Raw genomic sequence first — 26,133 nt, forward strand, 5'->3', positions numbered from 1 at the left:
TGAAACTTCGGAACAACTTTCGGGTCTTCAGAGAAAGGTATAATTTTCACGCACAAGATCAATTAACATCGCTGACATCAGCGTTCTTTCTCTTTAATTATATGTACTGACTCATCTCTGTTTTCGACGGAGAGAGCGAAACAAAAATGATTCACGCTCTCGACAAGTCCGTAATTTATTATTCGATCAACTGTCAATTCATTGAATCGTGTTTTTCTTTTACTTGTTTAATTAGCTAAGAACCACGCTTTAATCATTATTTTTAAACATCATAAATAAAATTAATTTAAATAAAATTAATCATATTAATTAGCATATGAAATTGAAACTTTGAAAATAACTCTAAATTAATTTCTGTCAATAATAAATCTATATTTAATGAATTGACAGTTGATCAAATAGTAAATTACGGACTTGTTAAGAGTGTAAATCATTTTCGTTTCGCTCCTTTTCCGCCGTAAACAGAGATGAGTCAGTACATATAATTAAAGAGGAAGAGCGCTGATCGTGACCGTGAAACGAGTTTGCAAACCCGCTTGCTTACGCAACGTGATATCGCTGTGATGCTTCTTCTCGCATCCTTCCTGCCGCGCCGGAAAAAGGATCGTACACACAGATTCAAGCGATTGTCAGTGTGTTGCATAACATTAAGTACAAACAGAATCACGTTAAACGTATAGTAAAATAATATAAAATGCGAAAGAAAAAATTAAAAAATATTTTAAAAATTAAATGAGCATATTTTTACTTAAAACGGAAATAGGAAAATTAGGAAAATTTCTCACAAAGATAAAGCTTTCAAGATACGGCGTTAATATTTATACACAATATGACAAGCGATACAAAACATTTGTTCATATCAATACTTTATTTAATATAAAACAAACAATATTATTTATTGATATAAATGATTAATATTATTTATTGATATAATCAAGACTTAATTGTAATGCTACGTAGAATTATTGCGTATAAATCTTGCACAGCACATAAACATATCACTCTTGATGCAATATGTGCATACAAAATTCTAATTATTTTTACAGATAATAATATAATCGACATTTTCATTTTATGTTCATGTAAACGTTACATATAACGTGAATAATAAACGATCAGTATTTTTGCACAATACTCATTTTAAGTAAATTCATTCACTTAATGCTACTTATCTACATCACAAAAAATAAAATCACCTTAACGAACATTTCATTCCTGTCGACTTGATTATTTCGAAATACTGTTGAAATTTACGTCGTATATATGTACAATTTATCCATATTTAATGAAAACAAAACATAAATTAGCGAAACAATACGTATACATTACGAATACATTTATTAAATTATGTACGTAATGAAATACTTTAGCAGCTGCCAAATCTAGTGATAGCATGTATTGTTACAAGAGTTGATCCTTTTGTATTGTATAAATACGAAATGCTTGTTACATATAAATGTCATGAACGTATAAAATAAAACCATTTACTATTTTTGTTCAATGTACCATCTGTCTTTGTCATTATACACGTAAGTATGTATATTATATTTGCATTGTGACCTCAAAGATCATCATAATATAGTACTATTTAAACTAAATAATATAAAATCTTGATCAAATTATCAATAAAATTAATATTTTTGTCAAATTGTTTACATTAGCATGATTCAACGTGTTAAACAGATTTGTATCTGAATATTTTATAAAAAAATATTTATAATTCATGTTCTTTCTCTATGTACTGGCCAAACATGGCAAGTTTTACCGTTCATAGAGTTGTCACATTAACATGATACTTCTTAACATTAATTTCCGATAAGAAATAAAGCAAAGTATAATTTTTCTTTGTGCTTATGGCCATGTAATCTTCTGACGTTTTTTCGCCAATATTTCCTAAAACATTTAAATTCCATTATTTCCATTTTCATTGTTGCTTTATAAATAAGAATTATTTCATAATAATATGATTTACAAAAATAATGTTATATTAACTACACCATAATCTTTCAAAGAAATTAAATATTTTGTTAATTTTATTTTATAATATACACAACAGATCTATTCATAGAATAAAAAATTTAAATATTATCGGAAATCTTATATAGAACGTTGTGAGTCATTGAAGATAATAATACATACCTCATTCTGTTCATCGCATCTGCGTTTGCTAATTCCGTTGCATGCAGTTTCTACTTTTGACGTAGAGCATAATTGAATCTTTTTATGTACTAGTTTTTGATCATTAAGAGGATACTTTAATTTATCTGTTTGAGGATGAGATAGTTGGGACATTCTGTTATTTGCTTTGTTTGATCCTATAGTTAAACTGTAGTTATCGTTATCACTAAAAAAAATTCAGATTGTACATTAACACTACCAACTGTGCACTCTATAAAGATCATATATTTTTTATTCACAAAAACCTTACCTAATATCTGTAATAGATTTTTCTGGTGTTACATCCATATCTACATCTTTAACATTCCCACGCTGCCGCTGAGGTAAAGGCATAGCAACTCGTTTATACATCTCCAATAGTTTAGTTTTACCCAAATTCTCAAAATTGGAAAAGTCAATGCAACTCTGTAAAGAATAAAAATACAGATGTGTAATTAAGACATACTGTAGATACACCTAAAACTTGACCAAACTATAACTATAATAGATAATCGTTAACGAATAGTGTCTACTGCACGTAAACAACTGTTCCTTTTTAAACAATTGTTTACTGTGCTGTTTGTTAGTTTATAAATCTATATGTAAATTAAAGTATATTTGTTTAATCGCTATTCAACGGAATATATCTAATTAACTATGTAATGTCAATAATTAAACATTTTTTTAAATAAAAAGAAACAGATTGATGAACATAATAAGAAACAAATAATAAATCACGGATAGCCGCATCTATGACTTGTAAACACACCTAACCTATATGTCTTACATTTTCCAAAATCAAACGAAGCTGGTGCTCTGACAGCAACTCCGGGTGCGTGAGTTTATATGTGTCCAGGTTCCACATTCTCGTATACGCTTTCTCGTCGCACCAGAAGAAAAACACGGGAATAATGTTACGAACATCTCACACGCGCAATTCGGTAAGTATCGGCCGTTATCTGGCCGTCTTTATCACTGTCGTTATTGAAAATGTAATCAAAAGAGAAAATTCTCTGTGTGACTCGACGTTGAGTTCTACTACTACAAATTTATTTGTCTTTAACGATTTTGAATTTTTCAACAAAAAATCTTTCAAAAATTTTTAAAAACACGTTTCAATTATTTAAATATTTTACGAGCATCCTAACATCGTCAAAACAGCCCAGAAGGGAAAATAAATGTATAGAAAGGTTACGGTTATCCAAAACGAAACGACCCAAAACGCTCTATTTTATTCAAAGTTAACGGAAGCGCGGAACAGTGTCGCTAGATTTGAGACGCAACAACAGCAGCAGGAATGGAAGAACCGCACACATGCACAAGCCACGTATGCCATGTGAGCTCCGCGCTTCGCATTACTACTGATTACTACATGCAAAGAGAAACCTGAGAGGGGCCACGTTGCAGTGTTCCGATTAGGGACCGGTTGTATGCGCATGTGCAGCTCTGCGCATGTGCGATAATGGAGATCCAGTGCCGTTATATGTTGTGAGTTGACCGTATGGCGGGACGTTTTGACATGAGGAGGTTAGATGACTAGAAATAAGGTAAGATTTATTTATTTACAAGCATGGAATCTACGGAGCCAGCAGCTAAAAAACCAAAAAGTAGAAAATTTCAATCAATTTCAAAAAATTTTGAAATATTTTAAATGTAGGGGGGGTAACGGTGCCTTGTTTAACTTGTATGAGACCACGGACTAAGGAATAGAGGGACGGAGCACAAGCTGTACCGGGGGAGCACGTTTGCGGCGGGGGGGGGGGGGGGGGCCGCTATATTCGTTTAGTATCACCGCACATAGAACTCACTATTTGCGTATGTGTGAGAAATGAAAGTCAGATCCTGCGCACAATAAACAAAATAGGAAATAGAAATAGGAATAATTATTAAATATTAGAAATAAGAAATTGGAATTATTTATTTTAAAAATAAAAAGAATAGAAAAAATTAATGCATGAATTAAGAAATAAGAATTGGAACTAATTAATATATTTTATTTTCTTGTTAGATGTAAAATAATTTCTCTTTTTAATATTAAATGATTATTGCTATTTCTAATATTTTGTCTACTGTATGCAGAGCCTCAGAGTAATAAAAGTTAAAGTATTTTATAAAATTTATAGTACAACAATAATAAAACCGCCTAATCTCTTTACGCTTGTCACTCGTTATGTCTAGTGGCACCACTACACGAGTGTAACCATGTCACAGACACAGAAGAATCTCTGTGTGAGAATCGCTACATCAATATGGCGGAAAGCAGTCCCCCCCCGCACGCTTGAATTACCATCCCTTCTCGCCTAAACTAGGACTTTAGACTCAGTCCCTCTATTCCTTAGTCCGTGGTCTAAACACACGTGTATAGTGTATAAAGCGGTGCAAAACTATGCGCACGTTTAATAATGGCGCTCTTCAATCGTGTTAATTTGAACGCGTTTTGCTTATTAAATAACTGTTATTATAAATTCAAGACGGGCACGTTGAGATTAAAATCACGAATCTCAATAATCACAAATATCATGCAAGGTAAATTTAACCAGCACGTTAAGTCAACATGGCATTATTTTAAGATAACCTAAAACCTAAACTCACAAATAAAAATATATAGTCTTTTTCAAAGAGATTTGTTAGTTTTCATATAATTGTTTTGTGTGCATAAATTAATATCTTTTCAATCAATAGCTTTTCTTTTGCATCGCAGATAATTTACATCTATTTCTATTAGAACATAACATAACCTATATTACTGTCCAGTGATTTTGTTTCTTAGCAGAGACAGAAAAGAAGACACAAAAGGCATCGAACGTTAAAAAAAGATTAAATACGTTTGAAGCTGAAATTGCCAGCAGGAGACACCAAGCATGTCGCAGTATAGTGGTGCAAGTGCTGTCATCAAATTCATTCAACGATCTCCTGAATTATTGTACTCAATTTGGAAAAGTTTTAAGTATGCACCATTACTACATAAAACAAGATGTATGTATCTTCATTTCAGTATATTTGGGTATTTACTTACAATTATTTACATATACAATATTATACATACGAATTATCACACATTTTTTCATAGTAATGTAAATATATAAATATTGTTATTAAGATATCACATTTTTATTGTTTTTTAGAATTATATCTTGGTTGAGTTTAAAGATAAGGAATCAGTGAATGAAATTGTATCACATGCTTCCTTCATAAATAAAGATGTAATCGCTCCTGTAAAATCAACAGTATTATGGTTTCATAAAGGATCAACCAAATATAATCCGAACAATAATCAAAATCCGAACAATAATCGGGAAAGTATGCGCCTGTTTACAGAGAATAATTACACATGCCCTTCTGAACAGGATATTGCAAAGTTATTATATGAAGCGAAATCGGTAAAATGTTATTAATTTTTTACAACTATGTTTATATTACTATTGATATTATTAGAAATTAGAAATCATTTTACTGTACTTTCAGGTATCAGGACAAATAACTGATTTCTATGAAACACTAAAATTAAATGATTTAGAAACAAGACTTAGATTTCACACCGCCCATCACTTGGAGCAATATTTTTCTAGATTGTTTCAAAACATGAGAGTTCTACCGTTTGGTTCCTCTGTAAATGGTTTTGGAAGGAAAAGGTGTGATCTTGATTTAGTTCTTGTTCCCGATCACACTGCTAAAGTAAATACATAAGTAGTACGTGAATTATTTGAATTTTTATGACTTTAATATCAGGAGATTAATGGAGTGTAATGTTTGTAGCGTGATTCCAAAAGTAGATTAATATTTCACACAAAATCTATAAAACTTGACGAGAGGCACGGGACGAAGGAGTTCATGGGAATACTTGCCAGCACTATGGAGAACTTCATCCCTGGTGTTCGTAATGTGCGAAGGATATTGGAGGCTCGAGTGCCAATAATCAAATTCAATTGCGAGTACACACATATTGAATGTGACTTGAGCACAACCAACTTGTAAGTTGAAATATATTTAAATTATTTTGACTTGGTACAAAATTAACGATTCTTTTATATCCTACAAATACAAAACACATATGACGTCAACAACCATTTCTTTCAGGATTGCTATATATATGTCCGAATTATTAAACTTTTATGGAGAGATAGATTACAGGGTAAGACCGCTTGTTATAGTAATACGAAAATGGGCGAAAAACCAGGAGATAACGTCAGATTCGCCAGGGCCGTGGATAACAAACTTTTCTCTTTCGTTATTAGTGTTGTTCTATTTACAGCAGAAAAATATATTGCCATCTTTGACAACGTTAATATCGTGTGCAAGTAAGAACTATTAATATACAAATTATACAATTTCTACGTCATCAGAGATCTGTATCTTGTGTCTTCTTTCTATTTGCAGCAGACAACGATGCTCGTTGTACAGAGAACGGCATTAACTGTATTTTCTTGCGGAATGTTGAGAAATTGCCAGTCGAGTATAGACACAAATCGAATAATGACTCTCTGGAGACGCTTCTATACGGCTTCTTTGAGTACTACTCGAAGTTCGATTTTCATACGAAAGGCATATGCATTCGCAGAGGCATACCAATTCAGAAACCATCGCATTCGGCGCTTCACATCACCAATCCCTTTGAAACGATGTTGAACGTTAGCAAGAACGTGAATATCCACGAGGTGAATCGTATACTTCAAAAGCTACACGACGCTCTCTACACATTAGAGACTGCTGACACATCCAGGAGTAACAATTGGGGCCTCATGACTTTGATGACGAAATTGAACCTTTATGTGAGGCATACACTTAAATCGAAGAGGACAAAAGAGAATATCGAAGATAGCACGGAAGATTTTTCCCCTGAAATTTCTGATAAATATGGAGATAGTGAAGTTGACGTAAATCAATCGAAGAGAAAAGAAACTGTATGATATTCAAAGTAGTATGGCGGTGATGTATATACAACTCATATTCTTACATTGAAGTGTCTGCAGCCATTTTTTATACCATATAATTTGGCATTACTCAATAGTGAAAAATCAGAAAAATAGACATTTTATTTAAGAAAGAAAAGAAAAAAGTACAGACTGCAGATTGGAGACTTACTGCAACTAATTGTATCTATTGTACTATAATATAAACATTGAAAATAATAGGGAAATGTATATAAATCGACATTAATCGCATTAAAGAAGTATATATAAGTTATTAGATATCAATTGATTATCAGATTGATTTATTGGAATTTTTATTGCTGTTATATTAATTCTGGAAATTGTTGAACATCGCATATGGCTAAAGTTCTCATCTATTGTCTCCGTTTTACAAGTAGCCTCGTCAAATTTGACGAGTAAAAACTCGATGTTTTTATATACGTACATGCAACCAAAGTAAAAGAGACTATCTCGCATTTCGAGATACAGTAATATATAAATCAAGGATGTATTTTATTAACTTGTATATATTTTACTATACCAGCAATTCGACATTTCTCATACATGCTTACAGTGTACACATTCGCTATAATTAGAACGTTCATTACAACCCTGCTGAAGGTTGTAAATCTTCGCTCGATTAAATTCGAAACAACGATTAACGATCGCATTGACTTTCACAAGGAAGAGCCGATTCCTCGTAATACCAATTATATTTACGTGTCCCTCTCTCTTTCGCTTTAAGTAATCGCGAATACTATCGTCACGTGACGTAGCCGATAATGTAATTATGAAACGCCCGCGCGGAGGGCGATTCGAGTTCTTTTTTTTTTTTTTTTTTTTTTTTAATGCCATTGGCGATTACGAGTAAACGCTCGAATTAGGCTATTCTTCGCGAACGAGTATCGTCGATTAAATTCGTAAATGTATATCTTGACTGGCAGTGTTGTTTACTAGCTAAGGTATTAACGTTTACTCGACCGATCGAATCGCGCAACGTACTTTACTGGACTATGCATCCGACCCGTTGACGTTCAAGGTAAAATCTCGCGCCGAATGCGATGAGAATCTATTCGCGTATCTCTCTAAAAACGGGGAAACCGAAATTGGAATTTCGCGTAATTCAATCGAAATAATGTTCGGGTGGAACGAAGCAAACGTCGTCTATTTACAGGTGTTCAGATTGTAACGTCAACCGCGGTTCCGCTGCAATTATTGTACATTACACACGCGCGTTTTATTACAGAAAAAAAAAACCATTTTCTTCCACGCTAATTCCTAATCAAGGCTCTACGTATATCGACCGCCCCGGACGGACCGTGCAGCGGGTAACGCACGATTCGTCTCGTGTCAACATTTGATTTACAAACGGCAGCGATACCGACCTTCGGTGCTTTCATCATCAAGTGCAATTAAATCGCTATAAAAGGTGTTGACGGGAGCTGCGCATCGTCGCGCACGCCGCAACTCCGACGAGGGACATAATGTAAACGTTAAAAACTCGGAATAATACAACCATCACGCGTTTGGTCGGGATGTCAAAGAAACTCGACAGTTTCTCCGAAAAGTAAATATAAAGACGAAAGTGCACTTGTCGAAGGTGCCTGTATTCCTCTCGCGACAGAGAATTCCGACTTTGCTTATATCGCGCGTAATAGACTTCTCTTATTATCATTATTATATTTATATCCATTGTTATTGTTATATCAGTAGAATGTCCAAAATCTTCGAAAAGGCCGATAATGCCGGCTCTCACAACAATGCGCTTCCGATGCTATTAAATAACATTATTAATTAAGCCACGTTTTTTTCGGACACGGTGTTTTAGTCTTTTAATAATTTGCTTTCTTTTTATCTACGTGATAGGCTCGCCGGACATCCTCGGGCATTACATCTCTTTACGTTATTCCCTTTGCTCGCGGAAGGACCGGGAGTCGCGCCATTAATTCGTCTTGCTCTTACGATGATGACGGTGATGATGCAGATGATGGTGTCGCAGCTGGGAGCGCGTCTCCTGCACGGCCGCCACCAAGGTGCGCACCGCCTCCTCGTGGCCCTCGAAGCTGTCCGCTTTCTTCAGCTGGCCGAGGGACGACGCGCCACCCCCTGGGCCCTCGCCACCACCGCCGCCGCGCTTGCTCTTGGGCCGCGGGAAGGTCTCCCAGGAACGCTGCTTCTGCACGAGAGACGACGACGTCCGTGACGTCGGTCCGATCAAAACGACCAGTGTTTTCCGTGGGTCCTGCGCGACGGATTGTTGACCTACCGTCCCATCGGCGATGCTCGACCGCCTGCTGTTGCCGGAACCGGTCGTGCTCAAGCTGTCGCAGCTGGCGCGCCGCCGCCGCCTCGTGTCCGCCTTCCCGTCGCCGTAGAACAACTCCTCGGAGTCGCTGGCCGGGTAGATCTTGGTCACTTTGCCCGCCAGCGCCGGTATCGAATCGTCCGTCGGCACCGCATGCACCTGCGCCTGAACGCGCTTCTTCGCTTCGCCCAGGCTCGACGCCTCCGAGATTCGTTGGTATTCGCCTTCCTCACCTGCTGGAAGCACAGAAACATTTTAGGGGACTGTCTTGGCCTCTTAGCGAGTGCGGCGTGTTGCGTGATTGCTGCAAATTCGCCGCGTTGGCGAATGACTTTTTTTTTTTTATCTCGGGTGGATGACAATGTGCAATTGGTATTCACGTGTGCCCATCTTATATCGTTTACTAGTATACATCGACTAACGTACATTTTTTATTCATGTATATTTACATAGATCGTGTACATAAGCGTGTGCGACGAACGGCGAGATAACTTTACGCATTCGGCCGTCGTGACGTTCATCGCCTCTCTAAGTCTAAACCCGAAATTTCGCCCCGGATTGGACTACAAAGGAGGACCTGCGTGTCATAATGTATCAGTATATGTAATCGCGCGCGGCGACTCGTCCGTCCTTACCCATGTGCGGCTGCTGCGAGTCGGTGCACCTTTCCGCTTGATCGAGCGCCTCGGCGGACGTGTCCCCGGCGCCGCCTTTCAGCGAGCGGTACAGCGAGCGCATCTTGCCGCCGGACGAATGCCCGGGCGGTGTCTTCGGCTTCGTGCTGTCCGGCGACTTGCGCGAGCGCCGGCTCTGGCTGCGATCGCGACCGTCCTCGCGTCCCGGCGACTTCTTGCGATCGTCCTTCTGCGTCCTGGCCTTCTCGATCAGCTGACTCAGCACGCCCCGCTTGGTCGGGTCGGTCGATTTTGCCGTCCCGTAGACAACTATGTTGCCGCTCGAGTCCAAGACCGCGCCGACACCGCCGGACGGCGTGCGGCATCGCGTCGGGACCTCCTTCGCTTCTGAACGAAAAATTCGCAATCGGTTATTATTTAGAAATTTGCCTTCACTATTTTATCGCAAACGCAAGATGTCAGATTGGAGAATTTATAACAATGTTAAAATCAAATAACATCTATCGTATCTGAAGATTGTTGAAAACAAAGGTGCGTACATTAATGAATAAAGATTTGTTACAAAAATTGCTAACTTTCCAAGAAGTCAAGCCAATACTTTCGCGCTCTCTCTCTCTCTCACCCTTCATGTATAACGCGTTGTCGGCACTTGTGGCAGTGCTACGTGGATGACGATGATCCTTCGTCGGTGCTTGAGCCTGCGGATGTGGTTCCTGCATCTGCAGACGCGCCAGGTGATCCAGCAGCGCGTGCAGATGTTGATTGTCGACTGCGTCCGCCGCGGCCATGCTGACTTCGCCGGCGCCGATGCCCGTGGAGAACGATTTGACGAAGGGCTCTAGGTGCTGGGCGAGCGCCTGTAGTTTCTTCACTTCGCTCCTCAGCGACAATATGTCGTTCATCTAAAACGATAAATTTGCGAACGAAGGATTAGAAAGACGCGAAGAGCGCGGGTTCGATTTAGGAGGAAAAGAAAAATGCACCTGCGAATGAAAGATTTCCTTTTCTATGTGAATTCTGCACACTTGCTCCTCCCAGAGCGCGTCAAAGACATTCCTCAGTCGCTCTAATTCTATTTGATGATGCTCCAATTGTTGCTCCAGCAAGCGGCAATCCCTCGCGACGTGGTCGTAGCGCGTGCCCAACGGCGGCGTGTTCGCCCTCTTCAACACGGAAACGTCCCGCTGCAACTCGCCCAGTCGTTCCTTCACCGTCATCAGTTGCTGACTCAGTTCCTTCAGTTGGTTGTCGAAGGTCCGACAGTGATTAGAGAACGGGCCGCAGTCGGGGCCGCCTTTCGGCGGTAGCCTCTGAGTAGTCTTGCTTTGCTGGAAAAACGTATTCCTGATGTAACACGCGATCGAACAATACAATACGAAAGTAAATAACAAAAATTGGAGAGACATTTAAGAAATAAAATCTCTCTGTTAATGTCAAAAGAAAAAAATCCACCCGTAATGTAATATTTAAAAATCTAAGTCTTGTCGAACGTCACTAAAGTTCTTCATTTTTCTCAATTTTATTTTATAAAAAAATATTACTTTTTGCTCATATCTTGATAAGAAAATTAAATATTTAATAACATAGCTAAAAATAAAAGATGCAATCACGATGAACGGAGCAATTTTTCTATTCTTCTTGCGACTTATTACTTTGCGTACTTGAAGTACTTGCGGATCCGGTTGGGGTATCGTGTGGCCGCCGATCGTCTCCGACCGATCGTACAGAGACTCAACAGTGGCGGTCTTCGGTATCTGCATCTGGCCAATGTACGGTTGCAGGGCGCGGGCGAAGTCTCCGCGATAGTTCGTCTTGATGTACGCGGCGAGCAGAGGCGGCCGCGACGGATGGCCCAGCTGAGCGACGCGGCTCAGTCGCTCCAGCATCGGATGCGCCAGCTCCAGGAACTGGTACTTGGTCGCGCCGCTGGTGAACGCGGTGCACAGCATCAGGTGCATCTGCAGCACGGGCAGCGCGCTGCCCAGCGCGATCAGTTGCGTGCGCACCATGCGCTCCTTGGTCTCGAATTGACGCTGCAGCTCCGCGATCACGTAAGTGTGCGTCTTGGTGATCGCTTCCTGCATGCCCTGGCAGAACGCGCCCAGCGCGCGCTTCTCGGACTCGAGACTGTGGCGCAGCTCGTCCAGCTGGGACTTGAGCGCGAGCACGCCGTCGCGGATGCCGGCCTGCAGCTCGCAGATCGAGTTCACCGCGCGCTCCATCTTCTTCGAGGCCTGCTGCCAGGCGCTCTCGATGTCCACGCAGTGGACCCGCGCGTCCGCGGGCGTGTCGCGGAAGCAGGTGGCGCACAGCATGCACTTGGCGCTCTGGCTGTACATTATGTACTGCTCGCCGTGGTTCGGGCAGCGGCGTTGAGTGTCCTTGGCGCATTTGCTCATATGCAGCACTTCGTGGGTGGAGAACATCTTCGCGCGATGCGTGTTTTCCCTGCAGTGGGTGCAAAGCGCCTGCCCTGTGAATTTTTTATTTATGTTCGATTAACGAGTCGATATTGAGAAAATCTGTATCATCGGGGAAAACATACCGCATGTCGTACAGAAGAACATAGTAGTTTTATCGCGCTTGTCGCAATTGGCACACGGTGGATTCTCAGAATTTGCCAGTTCCACTAATTGTCGTATCAGCTGATCGGGAGGTGGCAACTGCGCTCCTTCTTTCAACTGTGTTTGTTGCCTGGGTATAAGACTGAATATTAGAATATTAGAACATTATACATTAGCTACATAACAAAATACACGTGAAAAAGAAATATGAACAATGCTATAAACGGATATAAATAAAAAAACGTAATAAATTTACAAGTAGACGGGAAATGGATTTGAAAATAAGTAATAATTGGTATAAACTAATTATGCAATTAGAGTATATGGTATTAATAAATAATATTGTAAATAATGAAAATGCCGCGGAAGCATTTGAGTTATTTTTTTTCCAGAAAAAGTAAAATCCTAAAAAAATACTAAAGAGATGTATAAATTCATAATGTTACGGTGAATGAAGCGAAAAATTCCAACTAAAAACCAATGATGAATGTATGTGTGCGTGTACGTATGAACGTCACCGTTGTACAAATTATCTACAAAATTATTTACAAATTGTACACAGTTATCTACCCGCAGATGGGACACTTGATGGTGCCGTCGATGTGCGGGCCGTGTATGCAACGCGCGCAGAAGGTGTGGAAGCAGGAGAGCAGGCAGGGCTCGTTGTAATATTCGTGGCAGATGCCGCAGGTGAGCGGATTCCTGGGCCCGCCGCCCGGCACGCCCGTCGTGCCGTCGTCGCCGACCCCGTCGACCGCCGAGCCCGAGCTCGCCATTGTCGTCGTCGTCGTCGTCGGCGCGCCGGCCACCCTGAACGCCGTTCAACTCCGCGCGCGCGGACACGCGCCTTCCGTCCTCCCTTCACGACACCGCTCCCTGTCCCATGCTCGCGCGCTCTGCGGAACAAAAACAAATGTTGGCTTTATCCAAATTGGATGCTGGACCCCGCGCGCGAGGATTTCACAGCGACGCGTAATCTGGAACGATGTTTACCACCTAGACCATTGGCCCGCCCACGAAGAGCCCCGTCCAGAGAGAGGGTGGTTTTATCGGCTGCTGCTCGCTCGGTCCGTCATTCTGACGTAGCGCGGTGGCGGTGACCAATCCCGTCTCTGCGCAACTGACGATCAGAACACTGACGTCACCGAAGCACCCACCGCCGGATCTCACTCGCGCCACCCGCCGTACACACGTACAACAGTATACATACATTTATATGGATACATGTGCATGTACGTGCAGAGATTCGCGCGGTCGACCCGGCTTGCTCGCTCACTCGCCTCCTCACCTCTCGCTGCCACCCCATTCCGCAGTCTGCACCACCCACTACCATATACATGTATTTACGTATAAACACACACACACACACACATGTATATATGTATGCGATGACGGAAACTATGGTACTGGTGCAGAAGGGTGCAAGCAAACGCCCGTCAAACAGGGCGGAGGGCACATTCTAAAAAAAGAAAAAAAAAATGTATTAATCGTGCAGTCCCTCCCTTTCGGCGTTTATTTAGCTACGACTAAATTTTCCTCACTGTCGCTACACGTGCGTACAAATGCATTCGATTTCCTGGTATCGATGATTTATCTCCTTCCGAAGGGAATCTTCGGAATAAACCAGCGAAATCTGCGGAGGATACCTCGCGCGTATCTAGGACGAGAGATTTGCGAAGCCGTCTTTTGATGCACAATATTTCCACCCCAAAGACGTTTTCCACTTTTTGCTTTTGCTATCGCGTCTCTTCGAAAATGAAAATTCCAGATGCCGTATGTGTGAAGCTGGCATATCATTTCGCGGAAACTCACAAATAATTAAGAGTTCTGACTTTATTTTCAATAGTTCTAGAGTTCCTGATAGTTTAAACAAATAGTTCTGGCCATTAAACCAACGAAAATGCCTCAGGACAAACTGAGACGCCAACTTCACGCAGCGTCTCACTTTGTCCTACGACATTTTCCTTGTCAATAATTGTTGGAAATTAAAAGATTTATAGTTCTACAAGAGTTCTAAGAAGAGTTCTGCCTTCTAAAAGCAAAAAAATATCAATAAAGATAAAATAAGAACAAGTAAATCCTTATATCTATAGATATACAGATGAGACGCCGGCCTATTTTCAAGAGTTCTGTTTATTCCAACTTAGCTCTCGTATAATTCTGGGCATGCACAATGTCTTTCCAAAGAGTTCTGATGGTTACAACAATTAGAACTTTTTTTAAAAAATTATTTTGCCCAAAAAACGTATTTTTTCAGTTATAAAGGTGAGACGCTAGTCGATTTTCAAGAGTTCTGTTTATTCCAACTTAGCTCTCGTATAGTTCTGGGCATGCACAATGCCTTTCCAAAAAGTTCTGATAGTTACAACAATTAGAAATTAAAAAAAAAATTATTTTGTTCGAATAACGTATCTTTTCGAGTATAAAGGTGAGACGCTGGTCGTATTTCGATAGTTCTATCGATTTTAAATGACATTTTGCGTCAGGCTGTAATCACTTTTCATTTCTATGAAGAGTTCTATGCGTTATTAGAATGTTAATTAAATAAATTAATCTTTTGAAGCGCTGGACGTATAAATACCGAGCTATCGAGGTGAAACGTTGATTGTTTTTCTACAACGTCATGGATTAAAAAATTTTTATTTTACTGTGTAAGTATATTGTTTTAAATGTCCACGCCGTGATTCTGGATTATGCTAAGAACAAGATAAGTACATTTAAAACAATACACTTTCACACAATGAAATAAAAATTTCAAAATCCATAACGTAGAATAATGATCAGTCTCACCTCGATAGCTCAATATATATACGTCCAGCGTCTCGAGAGACCTAACTTGTTCAATCAACATTTTAATAACTTTTACGCATAGAACTTTTCGTAGAAATAAAAAGTGATTATACAAACTGACACGAAATGTCACTTGAAATCGACAGAATTATCGACATACGACCAGCGTCTGACCTTTATACTCGAAAAAATACGTTTTTCAGCCAAAATAATTTTTTAAAAAAAAGTCAGTCTCACCTCGATAGCTCAATATATATACGTCCAGCGTCTCGAGAGACCTAACTTGTTTAATCAACATTCTAATAACTTTTACGCATAAAACTTTTCGTAGAAATAAAAAGTGATTACAAACTGACACGAAATGTCACTTGAAAACGATAGAATTATCGACATACGACCAGCGTCTGACCTTTATACTCGAAAAAATACGTTTTTCAGGCAAAATAATTTTTTAAAAAAAGGTCTAATTGTTGTAACCATCAGAACTCTTTGGAAAGACATTGTGCATGCCCAGAACTATACGAGAGCTAAGTTGAAATAAACAGAACTCTTGAAAATCGACCAACGTCTCACTTTTATACCTGAAAAAACACGTTTTTCAAGTAAAATAATTTTTTTTTTAATTTTTAATTGTTGTAACCATCAGAACTCTTTGGAAAGACATTGTGCATGCCCAGAACTATACGAGAGCTAAGTTGGAATAAACAGAACTCTTGAAAATAGGCCGGCGTCTCATCTGTATATCTATAGATATAAGGATTTGCTTGTTCTTATTTTATCTTTATTGATATTTTTTTGCTTTTAGAAGGCAGAACTCTTCTTAGAACTCTTGTAGGACTATAAATTTTTTAATTTCCAACAATTATTGATAAGGAAAATGTCGTAGGACAAAGTGAGACGCTGCGTGAAGTTGGCGTCTCAGTTTGTCCTGAGGCATTTTCGTTGGTTTAATGGCCAGAATCATTTGTTTAAACTATCAGGAATTCTAGAACTATTGAAAATAAAGTCAGAACTCTTAATTATTTGTGAGTTTCCGCGAAATGATACGCCAGCTTCACACACACCCAGATGCCACAGTGAGTGAAATAATAAAAAATATAATATAATTCATCAATGTGGAAAAATATCGACAGAATTTTAATGAAAATAATCGGACATTATAAGATCACCTTGACCAAAATAATTACACGTTCTGAGCAAAAATTAATTTTGCTCGTTCACCGTTATCGCGACTAAGTTTTAACAATTGCACCGTGATGCAAACTTCTAATTCGTTGCATTGTGCGGCGAACGCGTTGCCCCTCGAACGGGTGATTTTCCCGCTCGGTGTACAATGTACTTTCAGCTTGACCCATTGATGCATGTAGATCCGAATCTCGCTGCGGAAAGCTAACGCACCACAGAACGGGTCGAGAGTGCAACCATACTTCTCTTCCGCGTCACGAGAGCTCTCGCTTCCATCTGAATCTAAATTATCCAATTATCAATTATCTCCGTCTCAGCTCGGATTTGTCCTACTTGAGTTCCGATTTCTCAATTAAAGAGATTTGATTTGATTGGTCTATCTGTATCATTAATCATCATTGTTATTTCTTTATATAAAATTTTTGATCACACGCATACGCATATCAATTAATCGTGCAATATGAATTAACGATAGCAATAAAAAATTTTTACTTGAGTTGATAACGAAAAGTATCCGTGATAAAAGTACAAGTACAAGTACAAGTAATTTCCAAGGGCAGTAAAAGAATTTCAATCTTTATGTTCTCTAATGTTATTGCGAGATCTTCCACTAAGGCAATATTGAAGTCTCGATGGAAATAATTCCTTCTGCATTCTCCTCGCGTCCTTGTGAGAATGCCGGACCTTGGCGCTTTGCAATTTCTGCATTGCGAAGTTCTCTATTCATCGGTTTACAACAATCGATTCATAACGCGCCACGCTTCCATTGTTGGCAACTTGCAGATTAACAGGATGCATCTGCGGTCCTTTTCTTCTGCTTCTTACATCATGCTATAACTGCGTCCAACGATAATATTCTAAGCATCCTAAGAAATTCATTAAATTTACAATATGTATGCTACAACAAAATATCAATTTTAATTTCTTAGCAATACGATTAAAAAATTGACAATCTCAAAACTCAGATTTACGAGAAAAATTCTATTTCTTTTAAAATATAAACTTCTAACCTTAGATGTTTAATATTTGTCATTCAAATAAAAACTTGAGTTTTAAGAAAAATCTTTTACCATTTGACATTTTGTTAGTTTATTGATTACATAAGGAATGTGATTAAAAATCAATAACATAAAATTTCAAGTTCTTTAAAGATCTTACATTAAAGTAAAACTTCTTGAAACATCAGTCGTTCATATTCATTGTGCATTCGCCAAAATTGTTTTTAAAAACATTTTCAAGAAATACTTTATAATTATCTGTTATTAAATAATTGAATAATTTCAATCTTCATTGAAGCATTACTTCATAAAAAAGTAATTTTTTGGCCATGACAAGATCATATTCCCATAATTTATCTAAACAAGGTTCTAAGCAAGGTAACCAGCAGAGATACGTAAAATTCACTTGAACTTTATCAACAACGGAGACCATAGTATATAAAAATCATAGATTGTAAACATACACAATAGACGAATCAACCAATTATAGTCAAGAATGTCGACCATAATTGGACAATTCTTTTTGATTACAAGTTCTACTGCATATGTTTTTTTATACGCCATGGCCGCGCCCGCGTCACTAGTGTTTACAATTCAAAGGCATGACGGATCAATAGTTTCCCTGTCGCGTATCCGTTCTGTATAATAGTGCTAATTTATTTTGTGATTGCGCCTAACTTTAAATATGCCGTCCCGTGGAGAGGATATCCTCAAAGGCTTTCAAGTGTATCCTTTACGATTCTTTTTTTTTCAGCGCGATTCTTTCGAAATTGCAAAAGTTTGACAGGTTAGAATGTAGGTTATGATTGTATGTTTGCAGGTTAGAATCAAATGTCAAACTCAAACAATTTGGGATTCCAAGTCCAATAATGTGAAATTTGTTAATTTATGTGGGTAAAATTTATCGTTAAGCAAATATGTTTTCTTAACAATGCTTTATTAGTAATTGGATGAATTTGCGCGACGCTGACAATGGGAAAATCCTATGGCAGGGTAACGAAGATTTGTGAGTGATCTTTTGAAATCAGTTGCCGCACAACGCTGTAATAATACTAAGTTACACAGTTAACCTTATAATTGTAGATCTGTACCTGATGTAGAGCACGAGGCGCGTGTACCAAAGAAGATCCTGCGATGCCGCGCGGTGTCGAGGGAAATCAATTTCAGTTCAGCAGAGCCTATGGAAAGGTTTCGTTTAGAGCAGAAGGTATTATTCAAAGGCCGCTGCTTGGAGGAGTGGTTCTTCGAGTTTGGATTCGTGATTCCTAACAGCACAAATACGTGGCAGAGCTTGATTCAAGCTGCACCTGAGAGTCAAATGATGCCAGCAAATGTATTGAAGTAAGTGAAGACACACTGCGAATGCTTTGAGGTTCATGGATTAATTGTTTGTTTTTTTTTTTTTTTACGAATAGCGGCAACGTTGTGATAGAAACAAAATTCTACGACGATGATCTCTTAGTGTCTACCAGTCGAGTCCGTCTCTTCTATGTCTAAGTTGATTTTCGAACGGTCCTCATAATCGCATATAACATGGGACCAATCAGTGTGAACAGAATATGTATGGAAGTAGAACACACACAAGTGAAAAGTTCTTACAAACAAATCGACTTTCCATCGTTATGATCTCTTACATTATGTGTTTGTTACACACGTGTTAGTGGTTTTGACAATCTCATAATTACATAGTAATTTACACAGTTAGATTTCAAGCGCCTTCTTACAAAATTACAGTTCTCTGTACAACTGCATTTTGATTTCGATATGGCCTAATATATATCTAGACTGCGTTTTTCACTTTTGGACATGTGTGAGGCATATCATAAGACATGCACTGTTAAGGCACACAATTTTGTTATTTATTAGGTATAAATGAATATAATAAGTTTTGTACATATTGTAATACACAACACCAAGCAATAAAGTCCTAAAAGAAGTTGAATTTTATATGCATTTTAACTTTTGCAATCTGATAAAATGGCGAAACTATCATATCTGTATTAAAAATAGTGTTAATTTTTAAAAAATTGTTATTGACGTAAGTAAAATTACAGCGCTCTTTTCAGCAGAATACATCTCAGCATTTACGGAATTGTTATATCTTTCTTTTCATAAAAAAACGTTGACTGAAGGATCATCACCTGTTGCTATAAAAAATGCAATAAAATTGTAAAATAACAGGAAGAGATGTACAAAGCGCATTTGTCGACGAGAAATTTTTTTTTTCACGGCACGGTTGTGTTGTAACGGTCAGATATTGATTAGTGAACAAGCAAGACATTTTTTAGGCTTCACCACACCCCTTGAGGGGGTTCACACTGAATATACTCTGTTCCCTACTCTGCGTACGTCGTACAGGTGTAAGGAGGAAAAAAAACGAAGGAAATGAAGTCGCAATCTTCGGAAACATCGAAGTTGTCGCGCAGTTAGCTCGAAAACTAAAGAAACTTTTTCGCGTTCCGCGCGCGATCAAGTCAATTGCATTCGACCTGACGATTTCTCGCGGAGGAACAGCAGAATGGACTTAAATGAGGAGGACGAGAGCGGCAACGATGGTGGCAGGCAGCTATTTTTGGTCGGCGCTCCACGCGATCCGCTTGTGTCAGCCGGTGCGATCGTGGCTTCGGCCGCCGGTGTGTCCGACGACATCAACCAGAGCGACGATCTGCAGTCGACTGCCTTGGCCGGTCTGATCGCCGCGCAATCCACCTCGGTTTGCTTCCCGACGAAATTCAGTAAGTGCCACGACGCATCGTGTGTCATTCCGGATCTGATTTAATTAACCGTCTCTGTCTCCCGCGACTCCCTCCCCAAATTGGGGGTAGCCTTGCTCAATTAAGTTATTGCTAAATGCATTAAGTGGATCCGCAGCTAATCCTTTTTTCTTGAATAGAGTTAGCGGTAATCAGTTTAGCAGTTATGAAGCGATCCCGATGTGAAATCCGAAGGTGCATCGCGTCGCCTTGGAATACTTAATCAACCGGTGCTCGCAATTACGTTCCCTTATCCGTAAACGGTGTTGCGCGCGGTGTCGGGTCTCCTGTCTCGGGTCAGATCGCGACAAATAAACTGTCTTCTCGCAGCGTACGACTTTTCGGCCAGCCCGGAAAACGAGGAGAGGCCGTCCTGCGTCATCGGCAAGAGGAAGCAGCGCAGATACCGCACCACATTTTCCAATTTCCAGCTGGAGGAGTTGGAGCGCGCCTTTCAGAAGACGCACTATCCCGACGTGTTCTTCCGGGAGGAGCTCGCAGTTCGTATTCAGTTGACGGAAGCTAGAGTGCAAGTAAGCTTCTGCGCGTCTATCCTCGTCGCGTGTGTATTAGCGTTTTGGAGTATCTAGCTTTGACTTTCCCTGCGACAGGTGTGGTTTCAGAACAGGAGAGCGAAATGGCGCAAGCAGGAGAAGCAGTGTAAGATCGCGACTCACATGACGTCGCATTTACCGCCTACGGATTGCCAGGAGGTGCAGCAGCAACACCAATCGCAACAGTCCGATCACTTGCTACTGGAGTCACCGTGCAGTCCGCCTCCGATATACCTCGGCATGGAATGGGCGGGTTTTTCTCCTTACAACAACGCGGACAGCGCGTCGTCCCTTATTGTGAGCAACATGAGCAAGCCGCCAGAAGCAGAAGCCGATAATAACCCGCTGCTCGACCCGGAATTACTGCAACTAAAACCTCCACGTTCCTAATAATATTAAGAATATACATAAGAAGACAATATAGATAACATTATTCGATATGAATAACACGCTTCTTGAGAAGTTTCTGCGCTATTTGTTACTTGCAATTATTGTAATCGCGAATGCATCCAAGATGCACTTTCCGATTGTTCAAGAGTTTTTAGACTGTTGCGTCGGATTATATTGAATTACACTTAAAAAATAAGAATTTTAAAGCATGAAGATGTATATCGTATTGTTTAAAGATACGCCACGCAGAGCCTTACTATTTATTAGAAGAATCACACTGCGATCACTCTTGGACTAAGAATGGTGTTATATATATAGATTTATATATATATATATATATATATATATATATATATACACATTTATATATATAGATTTTGTAAGATATAGATATATAGATATATATATGTAGATACCGAATTGTTCTATTTCGGGCGAGTTAAGTAGATCCTACGAAAGGAAGCAATAAATTTGTATTACGTATAATAAATTACTCTCTATGCAAGATGTGTTATTCCAAATATAAAATAGTAACATCATCTTTATTCAGTGTGCATATATTACAAGTCAGTAAATTAATTAAGATATTTATTAATCGATTGATCCTAGGAGCAAATAAGCGAGCTAAGATGCACTTCCCGATTTTTCAAGCGCTGTGATAAATTCGCTTCGTGGGCCCTCACTGAGCATTTCTCTTTTTCCTATTTGAAGAATTCGTTGAAGCGAATTGTGTAATTGATAATTGCCGATCATTTTCAACAATTTTCAACGAAATGTTCGAGGCGCATCTCGAGTGAAATAAATTAGTGACAGATGTTAAGAGGCTACGCGATATATGAATACTCGTCCGCACTATTTGGCGTACGTTCAATGTATTGTTTATCTATTAGAGTTTCAATGCACTTCTTAATCATTCCAATGGAAGGTGCGAATGTGACTTTCGATTGACTCAGAACCTGAAAAACAGCAGAGTAGTTTACATCAATATCTGGCTTCCGAATAGCTATTGCGGGCTTCGCGCCCAAACTGTGCAAAAGTGCTGACTCACCTCCTGTATAAGTTGATTGTGTCTCAACACCTTGCGACTCTTCATGATGCGAACTATAGCTGCTTGTAGAAACATTTTCCTATCCTCGTCCACGCTGCGATGCGTGGCCTCCGCGTCCTGCGGCGCGTCCCGCTGCAACACACCGGTCACGCGGAACTTGGTTCTCTTATTGGAGTAATCGAAATTGAGCATGAGAATAGTGTCCTCATCCAACTCCACGCCCGAAGATCTGTTGAGAATTTTACAGTCTACGAGGCTGCCGGCATGTTTCACAAGTTGTTCGTGCGACAGGCTTAACGATGCTGCTACCTCCTTGCACGGCAACGCGTCACACTTTTCAAAGAGCAGCAGCAACGCCATTTGATACGTCTGCACGGTGACGAGGTAAGGTTTTTTCAAATAATTGAACTTAAGCTCGCCTTGGCTTAAGTGATGCAACCACGTCAGCTTCCGTCCGCTGAACTGCATGTGATAAAACGTCTCGAAAGCCTGTATCGATTTCTCCAACTGTTGCGGAACGTGAAACGGACCGGGCGATGGAGGTAAACCGAGTGGCCACGCGCCGGCTTGCAACACTTTCACTCCAAAACCAGTGCCTAATTGATTTTCTCCGTCGCCTTCTCGCAAGGTTGCCGTGAACTTTGCATTGAGATCCGCTGAGACGGACATATCCGTAAACATACGATGAAGCTTGTTCGTGAATTCATAACCACACGCCCGTTTTAAATCGTCGATCATCATCTCTTCCGCATCCATCGACTGCGATTGCTGGTGTATCAACCGCTTAGCCAGCATACGCGAATAGAACTTCTGAAAAACATCTTTGTCGTCTACGTATTTGAATACAGTTATAGAACGCCTTAGTTTATCCTCAATTTCACTTTCGGAGGCAGCCTTGGGAGATTTTTTCAGCAAGGAATCGCAATATTTCGCCAGCTAAACAAAACATAGACACCATTGCACTACAAGTTATAATATGATGATAAGCCAAAATTATCAATTGCTTTTAAGAAACTTACCAATTCTGGCGCTCGGACTGGTTGTTTCGGAACGGGCCTATAATTCACAATAGCAGAGCAAGCTTTATCAAGTGCACCTACGAAGCTTTGATCTGCCTTGAACACATCCTTGATCAGTTCAGAATATTTAGAATGTACATTTAACATATTTTCCACAAACTGTGTGTACACCTGAAAATTAAAAATTTACATTTTCTCACACTGTTGCGCAAATATGCGCATTTAAATATTCCATGTTATATTCACATTTTCTCCTTGCAGAGGTCCAATCGCTTGCAGTCCTTGCTGCGTGATGTGACGAGTGAGCTTTTGTACAAGTGGATCTAAGCCTCCTGATAAAGGCTTCAGAAGTGGGTAAAGAAGAGCTAAATCTCGCTTACTCTCATTTTTTATCATCGTCTCTGCTTCCGTATAAAGCCAATGGGCTTGTGCAGCTACCATTTTCTGCTCACAACACGCTCTAACCTGCAACAAAACGTTGCTGATTACATATCATTCACTGTCACAAAGTCACTGATTTCACATGAAGAACAATAACGCACTTGTAATACAGAACTCTTGTGAAGGAATTTATGCGCTCGCTGCTCCTCTTGATTGAGTATCATTGTTACTTTTTCCATATAACGTGTAACGTCTGACTGTTGCAGCAAGCCTGATGCTTCTGCCGTATAAAAGTCTCCGCTAGCTTCTAGAAAAGGTGCCTCGAAAATTTCTTGATACAACTGGCCGAAAAATAAGAGTTAATTTAGTAAACGCTTTTCGAAAGAAAAAACACTTTTCTCACAAAAATTGAAATCTTAATTATTAATGCAATAATGTATTACATGTAATTTTCCTTTCATCTTGTATTCTTCGACCCGCACGAAACTCTGTATAACACCACATATCACGTCGGTGCCGACAAACTCATATTTCGAATCTCTATCGGCGCTGATACATATGAGTAGAAAATTGACAAGTTTCTCCCTAAGTGGCATTATCATCTTTCTCTTCCAAATGTCCAAACCTAGCGCACCGATCTCCATCTGCTCCTGGCACTCGTCCGCGTTAGAACTCGTGCCATAGATGAGTTCCGCTTCCGAGAGCTTCTGCTTCTTAATGTGTTGCTGATTGAGGTATAAGTACAAGCTGTGCAAGTAATAAATGCCTTGCGAATACTCTGTCCAGGCGCGATGGTACGCCGGCAGCAGGTTCAGTTTATCATTGTACTGGACCTCTGTCAATAATTTTTCTACATGATTGATCAGAAACCTCTTTGTTTCATTATACAAACGGTCTGCCAATGGTTCAGGATATGCGACGCACAAAGAGTAAACATCACTGCAACCATAACGTACATTTAATATATATTTTCCTGTTTCGATGATTAAATAAAATATCAGATCTTATGTAAATACCTAAATCTGTCGTTCCATGTAGCGCGTGGTATATTTGCTAATGTTATCACTCCTTTGACAGTCTCTTGTAATATATCCCAAGTCTGCTTAAAGTCTACTTTCTTGGGTTTTAGTGACATTCTTTCCTTTGATTCAAAAACTATTAACTAATAATTCGATTTCAGTACCAATTGGTTACTAATTCTACAAGCTGCACTCACACCACAAACCTGCAAAACAATGAAACTATAAAATTCATAATTCTATTGGAATTTATGTAAACACATACACTACAAGTGACAGAATTTATTTAAAAACGAACAAATTCTCTAAAATTTAGACGAATAAAAGCTATGCATCGAGTGCATTCCAAGAATAAATCTCCGAATATAGACAAAGCTGAGCTTGCAAAAGCTTTGTCCGAGTGTTTTGCATATCATCGGTTTAAAAATAACGTAAAAGTAAAATACACCACACACACGCGTCTTACGGCCGTTCTAATTCTCTGCCGTTACACCGCTTCGAATTTCTGTACAAAGAAATCATTTCTTCGAAGATCTTCGAACTTTAAATGACCTTAGCAAGGTATGAAACTATTCAAACATAAACATTCGATTTGAATCGACAATCGAGAGTGCTCTAATGGCGTACACTTTTGCCGCGTTATGGTGAAAGTGCGAGCGCTACGCGTTGCGAAATATCGATTCGCGGACAAAGGGAGACACCAAAACCGAAATATTCTCAAGATAGTTTCGGGACGATGACGATTTCGAAGAATCGCACTGTCGCGCGCGGGCTGCCTGGGTTACACGTGTGTGTGCGTGTCTACCATTGAGAGCCACAGCTGACTGGCTCGTCATCGGCTCCAGATGGTCATGCCGTGCCTAACCAACTAACCGAAAAATCGTGCTAAGAGCCGTCCTCCGCGCTCGGCGCGTACCGCTGCTGCGTCTACGCAATGACGAACTGTACTGAGCCGCTTATTTTCGGGGCGGGGGCGCGAGTCATTCCCTGATGCGACGAGATGCATGACACTCGCGACGACTCGTCGCGGTCGAACGCATTTTTTTCGGGGAAGAAAGAGAGAGAAAAAGAGCGCCTCTTAGCTTCCGTCTCGTCACCTGTTTTCTTCGCTAAAATATCCTCGCGCGCGCGCTCGCCTCGCTAAATTTTGCTGCTCCTCGACGTACGGATTGTTATCGCCGATGATCTCTGCGAGACGGCCACCCTTTCCCGCCTGTCTCGGCGCGAAACGTCCCACACGAACGCACGACACTCTTCTTCTTCCACTCGCGAAATCCTCAATAACATCGCGCGGCCATGCTCTTTTTACAGAAGCGCAAATACGGCTCTGCAGGTATATTCGGCGTCATGGATGCTTATAGAGCTGAATGAAGTCAAGCATTGAATTAACTATGAACTAAGAATGACTAAATGATAGAGTTGACT

The 26,133-nt window shown here is 39.9% G+C and overlaps 6 protein-coding genes across 18 annotated transcripts; 3 read left to right on the plus strand and 3 right to left on the minus strand.

Annotated features, from left to right (window-relative positions):
* Positions 1-849: 849 nt before the first annotated feature.
* LOC105678821 (uncharacterized) lies at positions 850-3,563 on the minus strand. Its single transcript, XM_012378494.2, has 4 exons — positions 2,945-3,563; positions 2,429-2,583; positions 2,140-2,344; positions 850-1,893 (listed from the first exon to the last, which is right to left on the minus strand). Exons 1-4 carry the CDS (start codon positions 3,020-3,022, stop codon positions 1,852-1,854), a joined length of 480 nt encoding a protein of 159 aa, XP_012233917.2. The 5' UTR covers positions 3,023-3,563; the 3' UTR covers positions 850-1,851.
* Positions 3,564-4,471: 908 nt separating this feature from the next.
* On the plus strand, positions 4,472-7,941 carry MTPAP (mitochondrial poly(A) polymerase). The gene is made up of 7 exons (XM_012378492.2): positions 4,472-4,683; positions 4,928-5,133; positions 5,283-5,537; positions 5,623-5,832; positions 5,914-6,128; positions 6,235-6,455; positions 6,535-7,941. The coding sequence occupies exons 1-7, from the start codon at positions 4,560-4,562 to the stop codon at positions 7,062-7,064; spliced, it is 1,761 nt and encodes a 586-aa protein (XP_012233915.2). The 5' UTR covers positions 4,472-4,559; the 3' UTR covers positions 7,065-7,941.
* LOC105678825 (RING finger protein 207-like) lies at positions 7,888-14,557 on the minus strand. Of its 7 annotated transcripts, none has more exons than XM_067358197.1 (9): positions 14,113-14,557; positions 13,565-14,030; positions 13,142-13,467; positions 12,553-12,713; positions 11,669-12,480; positions 10,991-11,335; positions 10,630-10,909; positions 10,008-10,394; positions 7,888-9,608 (listed from the first exon to the last, which is right to left on the minus strand). In XM_067358197.1, exons 3-9 carry the CDS (start codon positions 13,345-13,347, stop codon positions 9,010-9,012), a joined length of 2,790 nt encoding a protein of 929 aa, XP_067214298.1. In that variant the 5' UTR covers positions 13,348-13,467; positions 13,565-14,030; positions 14,113-14,557; the 3' UTR covers positions 7,888-9,009. The 7 variants fall into 7 exon arrangements, with proteins under 7 accessions (XP_067214298.1, XP_067214302.1, XP_067214299.1 ...); XM_067358201.1 differs by lacking the exon at positions 14,113-14,557 and having other exon boundaries at positions 7,888-9,243; positions 9,334-9,608; positions 13,565-14,031; XM_067358198.1 differs by lacking the exon at positions 14,113-14,557 and having other exon boundaries at positions 13,568-14,032.
* Positions 14,558-18,103: 3,546 nt separating this feature from the next.
* PrBP (Prenyl-binding protein) lies at positions 18,104-19,486 on the plus strand. The gene is made up of 4 exons (XM_012378167.2): positions 18,104-18,270; positions 18,488-18,550; positions 18,628-18,885; positions 18,960-19,486. Exons 1-4 carry the CDS (start codon positions 18,230-18,232, stop codon positions 19,039-19,041), a joined length of 444 nt encoding a protein of 147 aa, XP_012233590.1. The 5' UTR covers positions 18,104-18,229; the 3' UTR covers positions 19,042-19,486.
* A 98-nt stretch (positions 19,487-19,584) lies between these two features.
* Positions 19,585-21,746, plus strand: LOC105678861 (homeobox protein ARX-like). Its single transcript, XM_012378560.2, has 3 exons — positions 19,585-20,279; positions 20,628-20,830; positions 20,909-21,746. Exons 1-3 carry the CDS (start codon positions 20,063-20,065, stop codon positions 21,239-21,241), a joined length of 753 nt encoding a protein of 250 aa, XP_012233983.2. The 5' UTR covers positions 19,585-20,062; the 3' UTR covers positions 21,242-21,746.
* An 18-nt stretch (positions 21,747-21,764) lies between these two features.
* Cul2 (cullin 2) lies at positions 21,765-26,067 on the minus strand. 7 transcript variants are annotated; one of them, XM_012378555.2, is made up of 8 exons: positions 25,806-26,067; positions 24,706-24,914; positions 24,133-24,628; positions 23,851-24,030; positions 23,555-23,773; positions 23,309-23,479; positions 22,290-23,225; positions 21,765-22,197 (listed from the first exon to the last, which is right to left on the minus strand). In XM_012378555.2, the coding sequence occupies exons 2-8, from the start codon at positions 24,822-24,824 to the stop codon at positions 22,066-22,068; spliced, it is 2,253 nt and encodes a 750-aa protein (XP_012233978.1). In that variant the 5' UTR covers positions 24,825-24,914; positions 25,806-26,067; the 3' UTR covers positions 21,765-22,065. The 7 variants fall into 7 exon arrangements, with proteins under 7 accessions (XP_012233978.1, XP_012233979.1, XP_012233980.1 ...); XM_012378556.2 differs by having other exon boundaries at positions 25,582-26,067; XM_012378557.2 differs by lacking the exon at positions 25,806-26,067 and adding an exon at positions 25,514-25,534.
* Between the last annotated feature and the right edge of the window lie 66 nt (positions 26,068-26,133).

The sequence above is a fragment of the Linepithema humile genome, chromosome 6 (assembly GCF_040581485.1).
Source record: "Linepithema humile isolate Giens D197 chromosome 6, Lhum_UNIL_v1.0, whole genome shotgun sequence".
NCBI lineage: Eukaryota > Metazoa > Arthropoda > Insecta > Hymenoptera > Formicidae > Linepithema > Linepithema humile.